At 39.6% G+C, this 18,209-nt stretch overlaps 1 protein-coding gene across 5 annotated transcripts in view; it reads right to left on the bottom strand.

Moving 5' to 3' along the window:
* The window catches only part of COL22A1 (collagen type XXII alpha 1 chain), a 224,597-nt gene that overhangs the window by 188,823 nt on the left and 17,565 nt on the right, over nt 1-18,209 (bottom strand). For all 5 annotated transcript variants that reach the window (XM_068155479.1, XM_068155477.1, XM_068155480.1 and 2 more), the window contains exons 2-3: nt 10,196-10,360; nt 6,171-6,737 (exon numbers count right to left, since the gene is read on the bottom strand). In XM_068155479.1, the coding sequence (XP_068011580.1) occupies nt 6,171-6,737; nt 10,196-10,286 (658 nt within the window). In that variant the 5' untranslated portion in view covers nt 10,287-10,360. The remainder of the gene's footprint in view (nt 1-6,170; nt 6,738-10,195; nt 10,361-18,209) is intronic.

The following is an 18,209-nucleotide window of genomic DNA, read 5'->3' as shown; positions in this document are numbered from 1 at the left end:
TTCTAATGTCTGGGACTTACTTTTATTTGTCATGAGTCTAATCTTCTCTCTGCCTTTGCAGTTAGTTTTACTGTACATCAAACACCGTTCACAGCGATTTCTTGTCTGAAATGCAAGAAAAAACTCTTAGAAGCTAGGGGAGATGTTATCATTCAGCTTGATTCTCTGATTTCGGGCAAGATGTTGGCAGTGCAGAGATTCAGTGCTTTATGTAAAATGACTGTCCATGTCTTATGAAGGTATTTTTTGTACATAATTGTTAAAGAAAGCAACTAGAGATAAAAAAAAAAAAAAAAAAAAAGCCAAGAAAAAAATATTTAATCAATCTGATTTTATTTTATCTCTACCTTCCAAATCCCTTATTAAGAATGCCTGTGGTCTATACAAAGCTGCAAGCTTGGAACAGAGTTCTTTCCTCAGCTGCACCACAGAGAAGTAGAACTAACATCATTTTCTGATACAGACTTATTTCTAAAACTCTCTTGTTTGGATGGCTCTTGGATTCATACCTCTGCTCCCTCAGCTAAAAGGAGAAATCAGGCCACAGCTGCAGCAAAGCTGAATTTGCTCCTCACCTGAAGGCAGTGTCAAAGATAAAGCTTTTTCCAATGTACAAAGGAAGAAAAAATAAATCGATAAATCACTTTCCAAAACTATAACAGAGCTAACATCTGTGCTTGTGGAGTGTCCTGATTTGAGCTAAACCAGAACCAATTCTCTGTTAATAGAGAGCATCTGTCATTCATTTAGTGGCCAGCACAGCCTTAACCCATAGCAGGCAGAGAAGCTAACCAGAGGCAGGATCACAGAAGTATCAAAGTGCTGCCTCAAGGCAAAGATAGATGGTCTGTATATCTAAGTGAAGGCAGTGGTCAGCTTAATCATCCCACCTACCAGTGACTCCCAGCAAGATTCTCCCAGCCAGACAAAGAGCGTGTCCAAGGAGAAAGGGCTCAGTCATTCAGTCATTACAGCTACACTGCTGAACAATCAGAAGCTGTCAGTAGTAAAGCAGCAAGAATTATGCATACTGAAAAGTTTAATTAAAGAAAATGGAACAGAATCATTCAGAGATTCATCTGTAGTGGGATATTTTTGTTAAAAAAAATAATGTTTTTTTATTCAAGGCATGCAAGTTGTGCTGAAGTCTAGAAATGGAGTTTGGATGGGAAGAACCTGCCTAGCAATCTACTTTGTGTGCACTTAAACCAGAGGGCAGAAGAACACTGGCTCACGTTTACAGTGAGAGCACATGGAGGATTTTCCTCAGCTTTCTGAAGTTCTCAGATAATGTTCATCAAGCTGATATAAACCAGCACTGCAGCAGAGCATGCAATTCAGATCTTCCTTCCTCTCCTACTTATTTGCCCTTGCCTTGTGCCATTCATCCTCTGGGAACACAAGTGTCCACGTAGCTGCATGGTGAACTAAATCTGAGTAAAAATTAATCTGGGAAAGAACAAGAACATTCATTGGCTCCCTGCTGTAGTTCATGGTGGGGCCACATAAATGCTTGTGCTGGCAGATGGGAGAAGGAAGTTAGGAAAAAAAAGACTTTCTTTTTTAGCAGTGGGACTGTCTTTAACTGGTCATAAAATAGCACTGCTGCTAATCTCAGAATAAACCTATTCATTTCAGAGTCTCAAGTGAAATAAGAATTAGAATCATGGAATCATAGACTAGTTTAGGTTGGAAAAGATCTTTAGGATCACTAAGTCCAACTGTTATCCTAATCCTCCCAAGCCAACCAGTAAAATATGTCCCTGGGCAGCCTGTTCCAATGCTTGGTAACCTTTTTGGTGAAGAAATTTGTCTTAACATCCAGCCTAAACCTTCTGTGGTACAACTTGAGGCCATTCCCTCTTGTCCTATCACTTTTTACATGGGAGAAGAGAATGCCACCTAACTTGATACAACCTCCTTTTAGGCAGTTGCAGGGAGTGATAAGGTCTTCCCTGAGCCTCTTTTTATTTCCAGGCTAAACAATCCCAGTTCCTTCAGCCATTCCTCATAAGATTTGTTCTCTAGAGCCTTCAGCTTCGTTGCCCTTCCTTGGACATGCAAAATTTAAATGATATGGAGATTATATGGTGGCAGAAAGAGCTGAACCCATGATCTGGGAACTTTTATGTGATCTGTGGAGGAGCTGAGGACCAAGCAGCAGCCATTGCACACTCCCTGAGCTCAAGGATTTCTGCTTGCCTGACACTAGCCCTGGAACTGTCTTGCTCTAAGTTAGTGATGACTGGCTGCAGTGGAAAACCGCAGATAGAGAGAGTTTCAGATGTTTGATTTGAAAATAAAAAAATGCTGTTAGAGAAAAACTGTATCATTCCTGTTCTTCCTGGAGCCATAATCCAAGATACCAAGCTGTTCTTCAATTCACCCAGTGGCAGAAGAAAGTTGTGTAATGTCGTAAAAACTAAGCTCATCAAATATTTTACATCCTCCCAGCCAAACATCCATGAAAAGTGACTTTTTTTTTTTCTCTTTCAAGCAAAATATAAATCAGTTGGAAATTCCTTCATAGGACTCCAATGCCTTCATGGTAAACTGCAGTTAGCCAGTAGAAGTGGTGATGGAAGGATGTGCAATCCTGTCTTCTGTGATATGAGAGATTGCTAGAAAGCAGAGATGTTACAGAGTTTGAGAAAGCCACTACTGCATCTGGGGGAGAAGAGCATCAAGAAGGAACAAGAGATATCAGAGGTGATAACAGCTGGGCACTGCTTAACTGCAGCTTTCAAAAAAGCAGCAGCTGGCTGATAAGCTTTTAACAAATCATTTGAAAAGTGACTAGATTTCTAATCAACAATGAAAATGTTAGTACCTGCACTTAGCCTTGATATAGTCTTAAACAACCAAATGTGGAATATTCCACCTGTGTCAGATTTAATATCTACATGAGCTAGAAGTTGGATTATCTTCTGATATTTCAGTACTTATATGAGATTTTACTATATCTGGAAATCTTTTAGGAACATCCAGTGAAGATAAGTCAATTAGGATGCCTACCCTTTGCCATGGCCTCTCTGTGCATGCAATATTTTTAACATTGAAGGTCAAGAAGAAACAGCTACCTGTTCTTCTGTGAACATAATATGACTGAGCAAAGCTGACTTCAATAAAGACATCTCTGACCCTTTTAGACTGTTTTGTTGAATAGTGTTCAAGATGTTGCCTTCAAAGCTGCAAGCATGTTTGCTTTAGAAACAGAACAGTAGTAGCATAAGACATATTTTATGCACTGCATGCACAACTCAGACTCAACAAAGACAGGCGCAAACAAAAAATAAGTGTTATAAATAATCTGAACACATGAATGCTTTTAATATTTCATCACAGTCTTCACTATATCAATTGGAATCAATGACAAACAATTGATTCCAACAAGTCATTGAAACATTTCAGCCTCATTTCCTTGTGTTTGTAAAGTACTTGAGATTCATATGATGACATAGTCCTTTGGTCTTCCACACACTTGCTGGGTAGCTCCTCAAGTTCACAGAGAAGTAAAAACTGCTTGTAGAAAAAAATGCAATTTACCTGGAAGTCACTAGTAGAGGAAGTCGCTGCTAGACATAGACCAACATTGAACGCAGTACTTCCTCAGAAAACACCTGCTTGTATTTCTCCTATTAGTAGCTGTAGAAAAAAACCACCCAAATCTTAGCAGAGACTCTAAAGCCAAATGTATCTCTAAAGCCAAATTTAATTTGAAGTTGTGATATCTGACTTTTGCAGTAGAGCACAGGCTTCGTAATCACACACACAGTGCACCACAGGCTTAGTAGTGGCACATACACCTGATGTGTACATGTTACCCTAATGTGCCAAGTCACAGGCTTCTGCTTCATGGAGCCAGTCAAGACTGAGAATGTTTTTGGAGAATGTTTTTTGCTCAGCTCTGCAAACTATCTTCTCACCTGCCTGGCTTAATGATAGCAGAATAAAATCAGAATATCACAGCTTCCAAAGTACTGCAGTAAGTACAGCAATAATTACCTCTGAGCATGGGTGGGTGACCATTGCAACATCTTGCCCTCTGAGGCTTAAATGTCAGATGACAGTAGCAAACACCAGTGCTGCCACTTTCAAGCCAGGTTGAAAACTTTGTACATGCACTAGCTTATCAAATCCAGCTTTAAATTGAATCTGGGTTGAAATCAAAGCAATTAGCTCACTTTGACAAGCATAAACCTACTACTTACCTAGCAGAAGCAGATGCTAGTATATTTTTAAATATTCCATAGCTGCCTATTTTTATTGCTACAACATACCCGCAGAAACCCTATTTAGGAAGCAAGTAACATCTCTGGAATTTTTAGCCGAATGTACCACTCCTGCTTTCTTGTGAAAGCATCACCCATTTTTGCCTGCTAAGTATAGTCCAGAATGTAATGGAGATATTTGTCAAAAATATCTCCCACTGAATCAATGTCCCACTGAGCAGACATGTTATTTTCCAGTTCTGCTATGCTTACTTCCACAAGATCAAATAAGAGCTAAAATGGTATTAATGCACTCAATGACATGCTCTTAGCAATAAATTCAGTCAAACATAGCAAGACGATATGACTGAGTCTAGGACAGATGTCCAGTGAGACCTGAGACAAGTGATTCTGAACAGCTGCTGGCATGAAATCCAGTATTTGCAACACTTCACTGTTTTGGTAGTACAAGATAGTGCAAGGACTGGAAGACTCGTCACTGCTCAGTACAATAAAAAAACTTTCTACTATTTCTACTCTTTGATTCACATATTTCCCAGAGGCTCACAAAGGATTATGTCTATTAAAACAGAAGGCTTGGCTGTGGCAATGCATGTTCTGTCTTAGGATATGTACAAACTAAAGAGCTGCTTGGCATGTGCCCTTGTCACGTCCTCCACCCACATGGTGGCTTCTATGTTCTTGTTTTATGCAGTGCTGTCATTAAAACCACAGAAACTACAACAGCTATTAAAAGTTTCATATTCTAAATACATATAAGGCATAGTCCTTACAGTGAACTACTTCCCTGTTCCTACTGTGTTGACATAAAATTTTAAAGTGGCACCAGCATGAGAAGTCACTGGGTCCTGTTCTCCACCAGCCTTCTCTCACCCCTCAAACAGTTCTATTTCACATACTGAGATAAGAGAAAAGTTCCCTGATCTCTGTGTCAAAACTTCTGCTGATGGAAGACAAGACAAGACAAGACATTAAGGTGCTGGAGTGTCTCCAAATGTCATTTGACAGTAACAGAACTTGTCAGTCTACAGACCTGCTTATTCTAATGCTGCAATGTGTTGCAGCATCACACAGGGAGTCAGCTGCTGTCTTTTAATTTCACACCTAGGAATCAGAGTAATGTCTCATAATTTTGACTCAAAAACTCACAGTGACCATAACACACAAGGCAAAAAGCAGCCAAACGAAGTGACTTTTAAGTAATTACCAGGAGCAAGAGAATGACTTATCAGAGGTGAAAAAAGGAAGGGCTGTGTGACTGCTGTTCCCACTGAAGTGCTGGAAGGTATCAGCCATGATACCATTACAGGCCAAGGCAATGGAAGATCAAAGTTCATTTATTTAGTGTGAATTTCATATACTGTTCTCCATTAAAAGTAATTTAAAACTTCACCAAGGTTTTTGTGGTTGATAGCCAGAGCATTAGAGAACACCAGTTGCCAGCAGAGTCACCAGTAGAGTTGGGATGATGAGAGGCATTAAAACACAAATACCCTTTTGGTTGGTAAAGGATCATTCTCAGCTGCATCCAGAGCACTCTTTTCACAGTGCAATGCCAAAGAAAATAACAGGGGAAAATATAGTTCCTATACAAAGTAAATTAAAACCTGGATATAAACAAGATGTCAACCTTCATATTGAGCAGTCCAAAGTATTACAAAGTAATGGAACTACATCAGAACCAAAAAGGAAGAATTCACATTCTGCTCTCTAGAAGCTGACCTATTGTTAATACTGACTCGGGCAGAAGAATCCAGAAGTGATCACCTCATCAACTTCCAAGTAGTAAAATGATTTCTCACAGATGCAACAGAGTAAAGAAAAAAAAAAATAAAAAAACAGCAATAAAACCACCAACAATCACAGCTTCCCATACTTATATGCTAACTAAACCTATTAGAATTCCAATTGTGTAGAAGAAATGAGACCTCTACTTACTTTCACAGAGACGTCTTCTAAGCTTCCCTCGAATTTTATCGATGGCATTGTAATCAGACACATGAAACACATGAGCAGACTTGGGGTCTGAAGCAATTTCATCCAGTTCTTCTTTTAAGGCTTCACCAACACCCACAGCGAAGATCCTAATTCCAGCCTGATGGGCTGCAGTGGCTGGATCCAAGACATAATCCTGGCTTCTTCCATCAGTCAAAAGGATAGCCACTTTTTTAACTGTTCGATCACTAAGTCTCCCACCGGCTTCTTTGGAAAAGCTGTAGGTGTTGATGTACCTGAGAGCATCTCCAGTGTTTGTATTACCCCCATAATACTTAATTTTTCGTGCAGCCTCTTTGATTTCCTCACGTGTTTTATACTTTCCCAGGTCGAACTCTGTTGTCGGATGATCACTGTATCGCACCACACCTACACGGGTTTTGTCTGGGCCAATCTCAAAAGTTTCCACCAAATTAGACACCCACTGTCGAACTTTCTCAAAATCTTCTTTTCCAACGCTGGAGGAGGCATCCAAGATAAAGACAAGGTCATAGTGAACATTCTTGCAACCTGCAGGATTGGCAGAAAATATCACTAAGGGAAGATGAAAGAAGAGTACCAGACATACCAAATATTCCCCAGGCAAGGCTCCCTAGTGAGCAGTTTGGAGGAGGCAGCAAACCCTTTCCCTGTCCTACAGAAAAAGTACAGATTCTCAGACTTTCTTGTGATTCACCTCATCTGTTTCAGAACATCTACAGACCAGCACACAATTTGCTTTGAAATGCAAACCTTTTCTCTCCCTGCACCATGAACTGCCTCTTCTGATCAATGTTTTACCTACTTCATCTGCATGCATATGAAGCTTTATTTTTTAAACTTCATTGCAATGCCTTTGCTCAGGCAATGTTCTGAAATGACCCTGGCAGATCAAGAGACCTGCCCTGACCACGCCTATGCCAGAGCCAGTTCTGATCGTGATAGTGAGGCTTTCATGTTCCCTCTTGTGTTAATATTATGACTTATTTATGCATAGCTAGAAGCAGGTTTATTGCTCAGCATACGTTGATGAAGCAAGCTTGTAAGATTATTTTGATTCTGAGATGCTCTCCCATTTACTATTGACTAAAGGATGACTGAGTGAATTCTGTGATGGCTTCCTTGACAACAAAGAGCAGCTGCTTTGTAAGGGTAAAGTTCACTTATCCCCACAACCACCCTTCCTCCTCCAGTCATGATATTTGTAGTCTGAGGTTTGTGTAATCCAAAAAGCAAATGTATTTTAATTGTGGCTTGCTTGTCCCATGGAGCCAGGCTGTCAGTTGCCTGCCAAGAAAATAGACCTCAGAAGAGATGTTTTCTAGTCATTTCTGAATTGCTACAAGCAAGGAGGCAGCAGATTCATAAGTGTCCCACAAATGTCAAAGATTTATCAACATAATGGTCCAACTGGACTAAATGTATATGTATGCATATGGTTATTTAATTCACTATTATAGGCCATAATCCTTAACAAATTATGATTTTTTAAGATTGAAAGTTCTCTACAAAATCAGTCTATAGCCACTCTGATGCTGTGATTCTGATTCAGTGACATCATGCACAGTTCATCCAGTCGAGCACTTGCTTGACAGCCAGCTCAGTGAACAGAAATATGAATCACGCTACTCAAAGGTGGGGAGAATAATGCTTTTGCCATATTTCCTCACTGAGTTCTAGCATTTCAGCCTATAGAAAGGTCATGAAGTCTTCTACACCTAGATTTGACCTTCAAAAAGCACAAATTACCTCTGGTGCTTTTAATAATCCTGTGGCTATGCACTTCCTCTGAAGAGGACAAGAATCTCAGAACAGTCCACTGCACTGGACAATGTGGGTGTGTCAGCCCCATGAAGAGGATTTGCCTTCAGATAAGAGTAAAAGTATTATAAATAGCCATTCTAACATTGTAAGTCAGTGCTCATGGTATTGCATAATGGCCATGAAAGAGGCTGACTATACACCCAGTGTGTTGTAGTAAACGAAAAATTTGCATCACCTGATGCTATGTTAACTTCTGCAGCACAGTATATCCCAGGTGCTGCCATTCCTTCAGTGTCTATAGGAACAATCTATGCACATGGGAATAGGATCCCACTGGGAACAACCCAGCTACATAGGATCATATTGCAAATAATCCGTCCACATTGGGATTCTGTTCTATGATGGCATTTTGTGAGCAAAGGAATATTTATCTCTAAACACAGAACAAGAAGGATCTGGAGGGAAACTCTCTGAAAGGTAATCAGAGTGGGGAGATGATGGTATATATCATTTTATATCATGAGATGTAAGCTGCATTACATCTCTGTAAATCACCTAGACTGTCAAGTGTATTTCTGCTTAAATAGAAATTATAAAATATATAGGAGGAAAAGGTAAGCAACAAATCTCCCTTTTCCCCCTTAAAAATAAATCATTATATTAATTTAGTCTGCCTGAAAGAATATTAAGTGAAACTAACTAGAGTATAAAAAGATTTGACTATAAACCCCACATAGTACAGACGTTCCTGTTGCTCATTTTAATGACTCTAAGCAGGTGAAATGACTGCAATTTAAAAACAAACAGAACAGACAGAATGAATCCTGTGTTCAACAGCGATGAGCCTTAAAAGGTTAGGGTTTAAAAAGTGATGCCTTTTCAAGCAGTGTTGCAGGGAAGAAAAAGATCCCAGTCTTTCAGGATAATTTTCTTAGAGTCAGTGATTCTTTGTTTACAGACTTGATGGGAGTGTGATGAAAGGCTGCAGAAAAGCTTTTAGTAAATATTAATCTGCATTTTTAGCACAGTAATGTTCACTGCTGGACAAAATCGATTGTTTTACAAAAAATGCTATAATAATATTGTTTACTGCCAGGAACAGTTCATGCTAACAGAATACAGGGGATTATTCATAGAAAGTGAACTTTCAGTTTTGTAATTACAGGAATGCTCTCTGGAAGCATAATTCCAGGAGCTGTGTTCATCCACTCAGTAAACTGCTTTGCAGCATCCCCCATAAAAAAGTTCACAAACAAGCCATAAGCCCCAAAACTATTTAATCACTGAATGGACATAAAAGTAGCACCACCATAATCTTCCGGTGATTGATCCACAGGCAGAAAAAAAATAAACAAAACCCAAAAGATATTTCACTTTGTTTTGTTACTAAGTACTTATTTCTGTTAAAGCTCACCCAAAAAGCCTCACAGAGCACATAACAAAACTGTAAAACAGTTATTCCTTGGACTGATAGAAGGTGAAGACAGCCTTTTCTTTCTTAGAAATTACCCAGGCTTACAGAATACTGTCTTTCCTAGAAAAAGAGAAAGAAAGCCTCCATTTCAAAATACCTTTAGGCTGTTATGTCAATAAATGCATGGGTCTACTACCATTTTCTGCCCCTGAGATGTAACATCACTCCCAGCCAGATAATTCTTCCTACTACCCTCCAAAAAGCCACATGTCCTCATCCAGATTGCCTATAGGAACAGGCCCTCAGCTGCACCATCCTCTAATGTATTCAGTGGCGTTTGGGGGAGAGTGCTTGTCAGCCCAGGCCAAAAGCCATGCCAGGGCCCATGGTAGCAACTAGCAGTACACACCTAGACAGGGCATGAACAGTGCCCTGGCCCTGTTTAGCTCCTAGCCAGGTCCTAGCCAGGTCTAATCTGACTCTTACAAAAGGCAATGGAAGAAGTGATCTCCATGCCAGTGATGGGTAGATGAAGCAATATCCAGAGTAAACTGTGTGTTGCTCCCCTTTCTGCAGGTAGCTGAGCAAACCTTTCTAAGCCTGCAACAGAACAAGAGACCCTAGGTAAATCACAACCTTGATCCCTGAGCTATTTTCATCCCTAAGGTCTATTTTAGGCCTTTTCAGCAATAAATGTCTTGGGTTTTGTAACCGTTTTCCTCCTCCTTCCTCCTTTCCAACAATAGCTTCTCAGACACACAAAAGCCCCAACAGCTACTCAGCACGAGGCACTAAGCTGAACAGTGCATACCTGCTCTTTGTGCCTCAATTCTCTCCCCGCTGAACATGAATATGAGAAGAACCAGGAGATGGAGCACACGGCTTCTTCCTGTAATAGACATATCCGTATCTCCTTGCTTATATCAGTTTGTCTTTTCTCTCTGGTGAGAAACTTGCTATAAATCCAATCTGTAGCCTAGAAAGGAAAATAAAGAGCATGTGTTATCTCACAGAAACACAAACAGCAGTAATGATGCAAGTCATGGGAGCAATGTTTTGGAGAGTTGTCTCTTCTGCCTGTCATTTTACTTGAGTAGACACAAACCACTCAGACAAAGAGGCAGGAGTTCACCTACTTTTCAAAAGCTATATTCTTTCACTGTCTCTATTCAGTGTGCAGCAGCCTGAATGGAAACAGGAGAGAGATTACCAGATTATTATACTTTAATTGAGCCCACTGCCAACTACACAATCAACGCACTGGAGTGGAAACCATTCCTGACCTGGCCCTCCCATGCATTCATCATTAGTAGATACACAGCACAGAGCTGAGATAGAAACCACTAGAAATCACACACAACCAGTTGCCCCTTCACCCATTGCTGCTTTCAGTTCCAGAGCCTCAGAAATGATGAATATTAAAAATACACAGCCATTTTTATGCATGCACTTGTTGCTATCAGTCCTTCTCTACAGAGCTTCAAAACACATTGCAAAAGCTCAGGTGGATAATCTTCAGTTTAAGGTCATTGGTCTGAGTTTACCTTGACTAAAGCCACTGAATTCATCTGGGCAAAGTGCCTGAGCTGTGAAAAGTTTGGCTGAGTATTTTAACACTAGACCAACTCATTTAAAAAAATTAAATTAAATTTAAAAATTTAAATTTCAATTTCAATTTAAATTCAAAAATAATTTAAAAGTTAATTTTAAAACAATTTACTTCTTCCCTTTGCTTTACTACTTTTCTATTAGCTCATAACATCATTGCAGCTCTATCTACTGTGTACACACACAGAGGAGAAAACAATTTCCACTTTCTAGCTCTTATTGCCTAAGGAATTATTTTAGAAAACTCTCAGCTCCTGAATCCATCTCTGGTTTTCATGCACAGATTTCTTTGTTCATTTTCTGAGGGAATTTCTGCTTCCTCTGTCTTTTAACGTGCACATCAGTTTCTCACTGTTGATAGCTGGGTAAAAGAGGCACGAAGATCACTGCTGCAGGGTCGATTATGCATTCTAGGATATTTCTTTTCAAAGCAGTTGGGTTCTATGGGAATCACAGGCAAAAAGAATGGCAGGGTCAGCATTTGTTCAAAACCAGTCTTGACGAGTCAAATGTTGGACCTATCTCTATCATGTATCTCAGAAATAAAGTGCATGCCATGCTACAGTAGGAATTTTTTTAAAAGGGAAAATCTTATGTGAATGTTGAGACATAGCAGTAAATCCTTATTCTGAGGGAAAAAATAAGCCTCTTATATTTTCAAGAGATCCTACTATATGCAGACAAGCAATATATCTAATAAAACCTGAATGCCACAAAAAAACTTCAGAAGTATCTGCCAGAGGAAGAACATAAAGGCACGAAGAAAACAAACAAAAAACCACCAAACAAAACCCCCACATGCTTATTCAAGTAGCATCCCTAAATCTAAAGGGCACAAGCAGGTGCTGTAGTTTACACCTCAGCCAGATGATGTCCCTACAAGACAGTGAGGTGCTCGGATTTGAGCAAGCTGGAAAAGGCTGCATGGAAATATCACTGTGCCCTACAGTACTTAGAATTTCCTTTCAAATAAATTACTGAAATACCCATCAGGCAGCCACTTGCAGAAGGATAAGGACAAGTACTACTTAAAATATCTATGGGAGCCTTCAGCTCCAGGTTTTTCCTCCTGTGTATTTTTTAGGAAACATTTTTTTCTGGCACTGGTGATGGAAGAGCAGGTTAGTGGTGGCAGCAAGAGATGGGAAACCAGATCTGCCATGCAGCATTCTGCACTTCCACTTCTGAGTGCTCAAAACATCCTTTCTCTGTGTCTGGGCTTGCACGGCTGCTAAGTTTTATAAATACATTATTAAAAACAGTCTTTGTCAGCTGCTAACCCACATGAGACCAGGATAAAAGGAGCAGAGCACCAGCTGGTGTCAGTCAGCAGAACGGCGGCAGGATGGATCAACACTGGCTTGACACACAGTGGATGCAGCATTCTGTGGAGCTCGGTGGACGTGGTTCACTTGGTACAGACATGACTTCTGCACCAGCACAAGGATCACCTACGTCACCAGGTCCAAGAGCTGCATCTCTAAGGCATCACTCCTCTCCATTCTTTGCCAAAACATTTCAAGAGTTCATTGTTTCATTATGCATGCTGGAAGGTGTCTCAGAACAGTCATTTAGGCTAAAAATAGTGGGGAAAAAAACCTCAAATCGAATCTGAACATCTGCTTAAAATCTAAATTCATAACTTGTGGAGGCTTTAATACGCATTTGTGGTTCAATATTTTTCTTGCATTCAAGCCAAATACATAATTTTATCCATTTTTATAGCATGAAGAATTGAACCAAGTCTCTTAACTTGCAACTACTTTATGTAGTTTATGGATACACTGGTGAAAGAAAATATACCCCATTTACATCAACAGAGCTCATATCACAGCAAGAAATTCTTCAGGGGCATAAGAAGAAAGGATGGAGATAAAACCTTTTTACTGATGAGTTTGTCACTGTGAGGCTGAAGCCATTTGACCATCAGTTGATCAACATTTATTTCCCCTTCCAGGACAAAAGGTCAAAAAGGAGACAGAAGTGGGACAGTTTAAGCATCAGAGTAATCCAAGAACAAGAAATTCTGTTTTGTTGACCCTATTTTCAATTGGCCAATGTGGATTTTTTTAATTTTTATTATATTTAGTTCAGCCTGTCATGTAGGCAAGATTTTCCTGAAAGTATCCTACATCAATGTATATCCATTAAAAATACCTCATCTTTTCATCTTACAAACATCTCTTTGGGATTCCCTTGTGACACATTTAGATGCATTAAGTGATATTGCAAACAGGTTCTATCGTGTTCAAGTCTGTGGACTCTGTGTCTGAGGCCCATTTGTAATAGTTTAATGGGGAAAAAAAGAGGCGAATAATTCTGGCTACGTGCAAACATGACATGGGAATGGCATCTAGGCTGAGGAGCATACTGCTAATGTTAAAATGAACCCTCTATACTTAAAATACAGGGACAGTACTAAATTACTCATACTGCCTCACAGCTGAAAAAACAGTATTCAGAGGATAAACACAAGCTCTATACAAACTTCAGCTTCAACATTCCTTTTTCAGGGTAGGTGGTACAGTTTTAGGTCAGTAAGTATCCATGGTAAGGCCTCTCTGCTTTCAAATAATAAGTTATCAATTTGGGGGAAAGGTATGCTTATAAAAAGCAGCAAAAATATATATCTGAAGCAGAATTAGGCCATGTCTCAAATATATTTTAATCAGTTGTTCACTGTTGGGCTTCTGTGCATCTTAAGGAATGATGCTTTGGTGTTTTCTATTCTGCTTTTTCTGTCTTTGTCCTGCCAGAGTCTGATTCTGAAGGGACACACAGGAACTTTGTTCTCATCTTGCTTCTCAGATAATGCTGAGTACCATTTTAATTCACAAGAGAAAGAGTTATATGAAAAAATGTTTGCTTAGAAATAGCATCTGGAGGGGAAAAAAAGGAAAAGAAGGGGAAGATAGGAAGAATGTAGCAGAGAATAAAACTTCATGGCATTCCTAGGACAAGCAATTTAAGTACAAGCCCTGGATATTCCCTATCTCAGCCTCTCCAGAAACAGTTCTTCTGCCCTGGTTTGAGAGATGTCAACAGCAGAAAAAAAATTAAAATAAAAATAATTTTTTGAAGTGAGTTAGAGATGGAAAAATCCAGAACCCATTCTGTGACCTCTTTCATCCTTTAGAGGAGTGATTCAGTCACAAATATTAATAAAACAAAAGTAAACCAAATTGGAGTCAATAGTAAGATGGGCATTTCAGGAGTGTGATTTAATAAAACTGCGTCTACCTAATGTGAGCAAAAGTTCAAAGACACTACAAACACAGTGATTCAAGGCTGAAGTAAAAACCATGTCCCATTATGGACTTTAGTGTGCTCATTAACATATCTGAGCTTTTAAGTTTTACTAAGTTATACCAGTGAACTGTTCATCTTACTGTTAAATTCAATGGGGGCTGATACTATTATTGTGCTTCATTTCATCCATTTGTCTGCTGCCACTGAACATCACCATGTGCCATATAAATGTCCTAAATATGTTGCCATTCATAATGTGATTTTAAATGTCTTTGGTATGCTGCTCTGAAGAAGAGGTTAGCCTGAGGTGAAAAAGACAGTGTCCAATTATACAGACTTTCACACACAGACATAAAAAAAAAGTAAAACAAAACCCCCTTCCCAGAACACTAATACAGCTGACATCTTAGTAGAGTCAGCTTGTTGATCACGCCTCTTCCAGCTACTGAACTAAGCAATTTAATTATCTAAATTATTGCTGATATGAGCAGGAAGACAACCATATAAAAGAGAGATGGGACTTTCTCCCCCCTGATCAACCTATGCAGTCGTATATCTTTGTTCAATGCTTTTTAAAGAAATCATCCGATGGCATTTCTGGAAGATATGCATCTTCCCAGGCCTGATCCAAAGCCAATTGTAGTTAATGAAAAGAGGGCCATTGATTTCAGCAGGCATTATTTCAAAACCCATGTGAATAATAGAGCAGACAATTCTCTGCTGACATCAGGGTTGTTCTTGAGCTACTTTGTTCAACTACAACTGATCCAAAGTCTGCTGAAATCAAGGAGGAGATTGACAGCAGCTCCACAGTATATTGGATGGGGATGCTCATGCACCCTGCCAGTAAACTGCTCTCCAGTGTCAGCTCTAATTGCCAGCAAGGCTGCAGGGGCTGAGGCATTTCTTCCCTTCTTTTGCAATATCACATCTCAAGAGCAACTTCTGCCCCAATCCCTAAAAAAATGATCAGACGCAGAGAGACAGTTAGCATGAAGGCTAGCCAAAGAGATCTGTCAACTTCACAGGAGATGAAATAGGGTGGTGGGAAAGAGCAGTAGACCATTCAAACTCATCAATTGTTTTGCCTTAGCTGAACTCCACTACTGCACTGAAGTACTTGATGCTGGAGCCAATAGGGTCCATCAAAGATCAATATTGCTGCAATTGGAAATGCGTTCAATTGTGCAAGAAATAAAGTCCATGCCAAAAAATTACAAAGGAACATATAATAAATAGTGGTTTGCTATGTGACAGGTATCTGTCTGGGAGACAGGACAGGACAGGAATTGAATGAGGAAAAATGCCATACAGTGGAACATAACTAAGAGCCTTAAAGGGCCATAAAGCGTACTCAAGGGGGGACTGGATTCACTCAGCATGGATATTTCCTAAATTATCTGTGCTCCACTTTGCAGCCTTAAAAACATTCATGTAACCCCTGTGGTATTGCATGTGTATGTGCAAGCAAACTAAGAGGAGGTCAGAATTAGAATTCAGCCACCTCTGACTCTTTAACCTATGCTTGGATCACGCATCCCTCAAAGTGACTCCTTTGTAAATGCATCTACCACAGACACTTTAAAACAAGCTCTTACTGATTGCTTGCCAAATCGCTGCAATTCTAAAATGCCCTAAGTGCTAGATGAGGACTCTGCAATGTATTTTTGCCTGCTGCAGCCACACAGTGTCTACAGGCTAAAACCTTGATGCAATACCCCCAAGTATAACTTTTCAACGTCCAAAGAAGATACCTCCATATTTAGATTGCCATCTTGTCTATCAAGCACAGTAATCCTTCTACTTATTGGCTAAGAAAACCCCAAACTAACATTTGGTAAAAGTCTCTATGCAGAGTCTCCAAAATTGTATGATCTGTGGCTAGATAACCACCAAATCCACCACACCATTCTTCAGTTCATTTTGTTACCTCTCCTATAAAGCAGCTGCATTCCTATGGTGGGACCAGTCATGTGCTGTGTCTATGGTGGGACAAGACAGAGCTGCACACTGTTCTGCAGTGCTGTGCCTAGGAGAACATACACCATAAAGTGATGTTTCAGACTCTGTAGATCTGTCCAAATGGCTAAAGCCAGTATTAAGGCCATTCCATGGAGTGCAATTGTCTCTTGGTCTCCTGATGTAAACTGCAAGATACATTCCTTGCCTAGAGTGGAAAAAGCACATTCTGAAGGGATGTTTAAGAAAATTACACCCAGCAGTTCTTCCATACTGCACTATATGAACATGAATTTTTTGACCAATGGAGTGGTAACCCTGTCTCACTTCAGCTAACAAGGAGTTTGAATTGCAAAATACATTCTGCATCTTGAACACCAGCTCTGTATAAAACAATATTCTGCAAGCAACTTACTTAACCTGACTGAAATAATTGTCAAGGAAAAGATTCACAGGAAGTGTCTCAGGGTGTATGTGGGGTCCAAGGGATTAGAAGAAAGAGCTGGTAAGGGAAAGCTTTGCCCATCTGACATGGGAAAACAATACCTAGAATGCTGAGTTTTCATAAGAACCAGACACCAGTACCTGTAGTGCTCATACTAATTCTTGCTTGCCCCGGGTCTATTTTCTAACTGGCAAAACCAGGAACAGTATTTTGAACTTGAGATTCAAGCATTGGCTCAACAGTTCCAGAATCCAGTTTTCTTTATAGTAAAGCAGTCTCTCATTGTGATCTTTTAAGTCAAGATTTTCCCCGTAATTTTTACTTAATTCTCTTCAGAAAGCACTGTGGACCAGGGAATTAGGAATAGAACAGGACAGTCAGAGGACAGTTAACTTGTCATAATCTTGTTTCAGAGCTTCTACCCCCAAAATATCCCTAAATGTATAATTTGAATCATGTAGATTGCAAGTTATTTACACAGCACTTCAGCACATATCATGCCTCTGCAGTCAGTTTTTGGCACAAATGTAAATCAATCCTGTAGATATTAAATCAATTCTGTAGATATTAAAACAATGACATTATTAGATCTATAATAATTTTATGAATGATGATGTACTTACTGGGGGGAACACATACTTCAAACTACATGACTCAACAGCAGTTGCAGATCTCAGTCATCCAAGTAATGACTCTTGCACTCTAAGTTAGAAATCTTTGTCCATACTTCACTGCTTACTTCTTTTAAACTTAACTCTGAAATGTCTCTCATGTTGTCACTGAAGCAGAGTTTGGAGCTTACATGTCCTAGAAGTGGAAAGTCCACCACCTGCTTGTAATAAAAGCCACACTGTATATTTAGATAACATTTTTCATTGGTCTTCAGAAAAAGAGCTCAATTCACACATTTAAATTAAGAGACACTGCCTGCTACAGGATGTCCACAATAATGAGAAGTAACATAAGGAAGACAAAGATTAAAAGAATGTCCACAGAGGAAGTAAACAGCTCAAACTGTTGAAATAATTTGCTGTGGAGTGGAAAATCCTAAGGTTTTTACCCAGTCCTACGTGCTCAGACTGTCCTTACTGCCATGTGCAGAGCATGTTGATTTGTTACAGGATCACAGATAACCAGTCCTTTGGCCTAAGCCCTATAACTTGTACAGAGAAAGTCCCACAAATCCCATTTCCTCTCAAGCAGAAGCGGAGCTGTTCCAGTTCACATCAAGTATTAGGAAGAAGTCTGTAACATTGAGCTCCTTGAGGCTATCCAATATGAGAGTGTTCTACTTCTACAGGGCCCATTTCCTGCTTTTTATATCCTCATGGAAGTTCTTCCAGCTCTTGGAATGAAACCTAGTATTTTCTTTTTTAGTACAGTAGAGGATTATTTCAGTAAAAAGACCCATATGTCATGGCTTTATATAGTCAGCTAGCAGAGCTGGAGCAAGGAGTTAGGATGGGATAACAGACTAAATCTATTCAGAAAATAGGCAACATACTTCCTAACAAAGAAGAGCTCGGTGACTGCATTTCCCAGAACTCCTACTGGGGCTCATGCA

The sequence above is a fragment of the Melanerpes formicivorus genome, unplaced genomic scaffold (genome assembly GCF_026170545.1).
Source record: "Melanerpes formicivorus ecotype bairdi unplaced genomic scaffold, bMelFor1.0.p_v2 SCAF_32, whole genome shotgun sequence".
NCBI lineage: Eukaryota > Metazoa > Chordata > Aves > Piciformes > Picidae > Melanerpes > Melanerpes formicivorus.
Note: the sequence above shows the minus strand (reverse complement) of the source record. Positions and strands in the feature narration are given on the sequence as shown.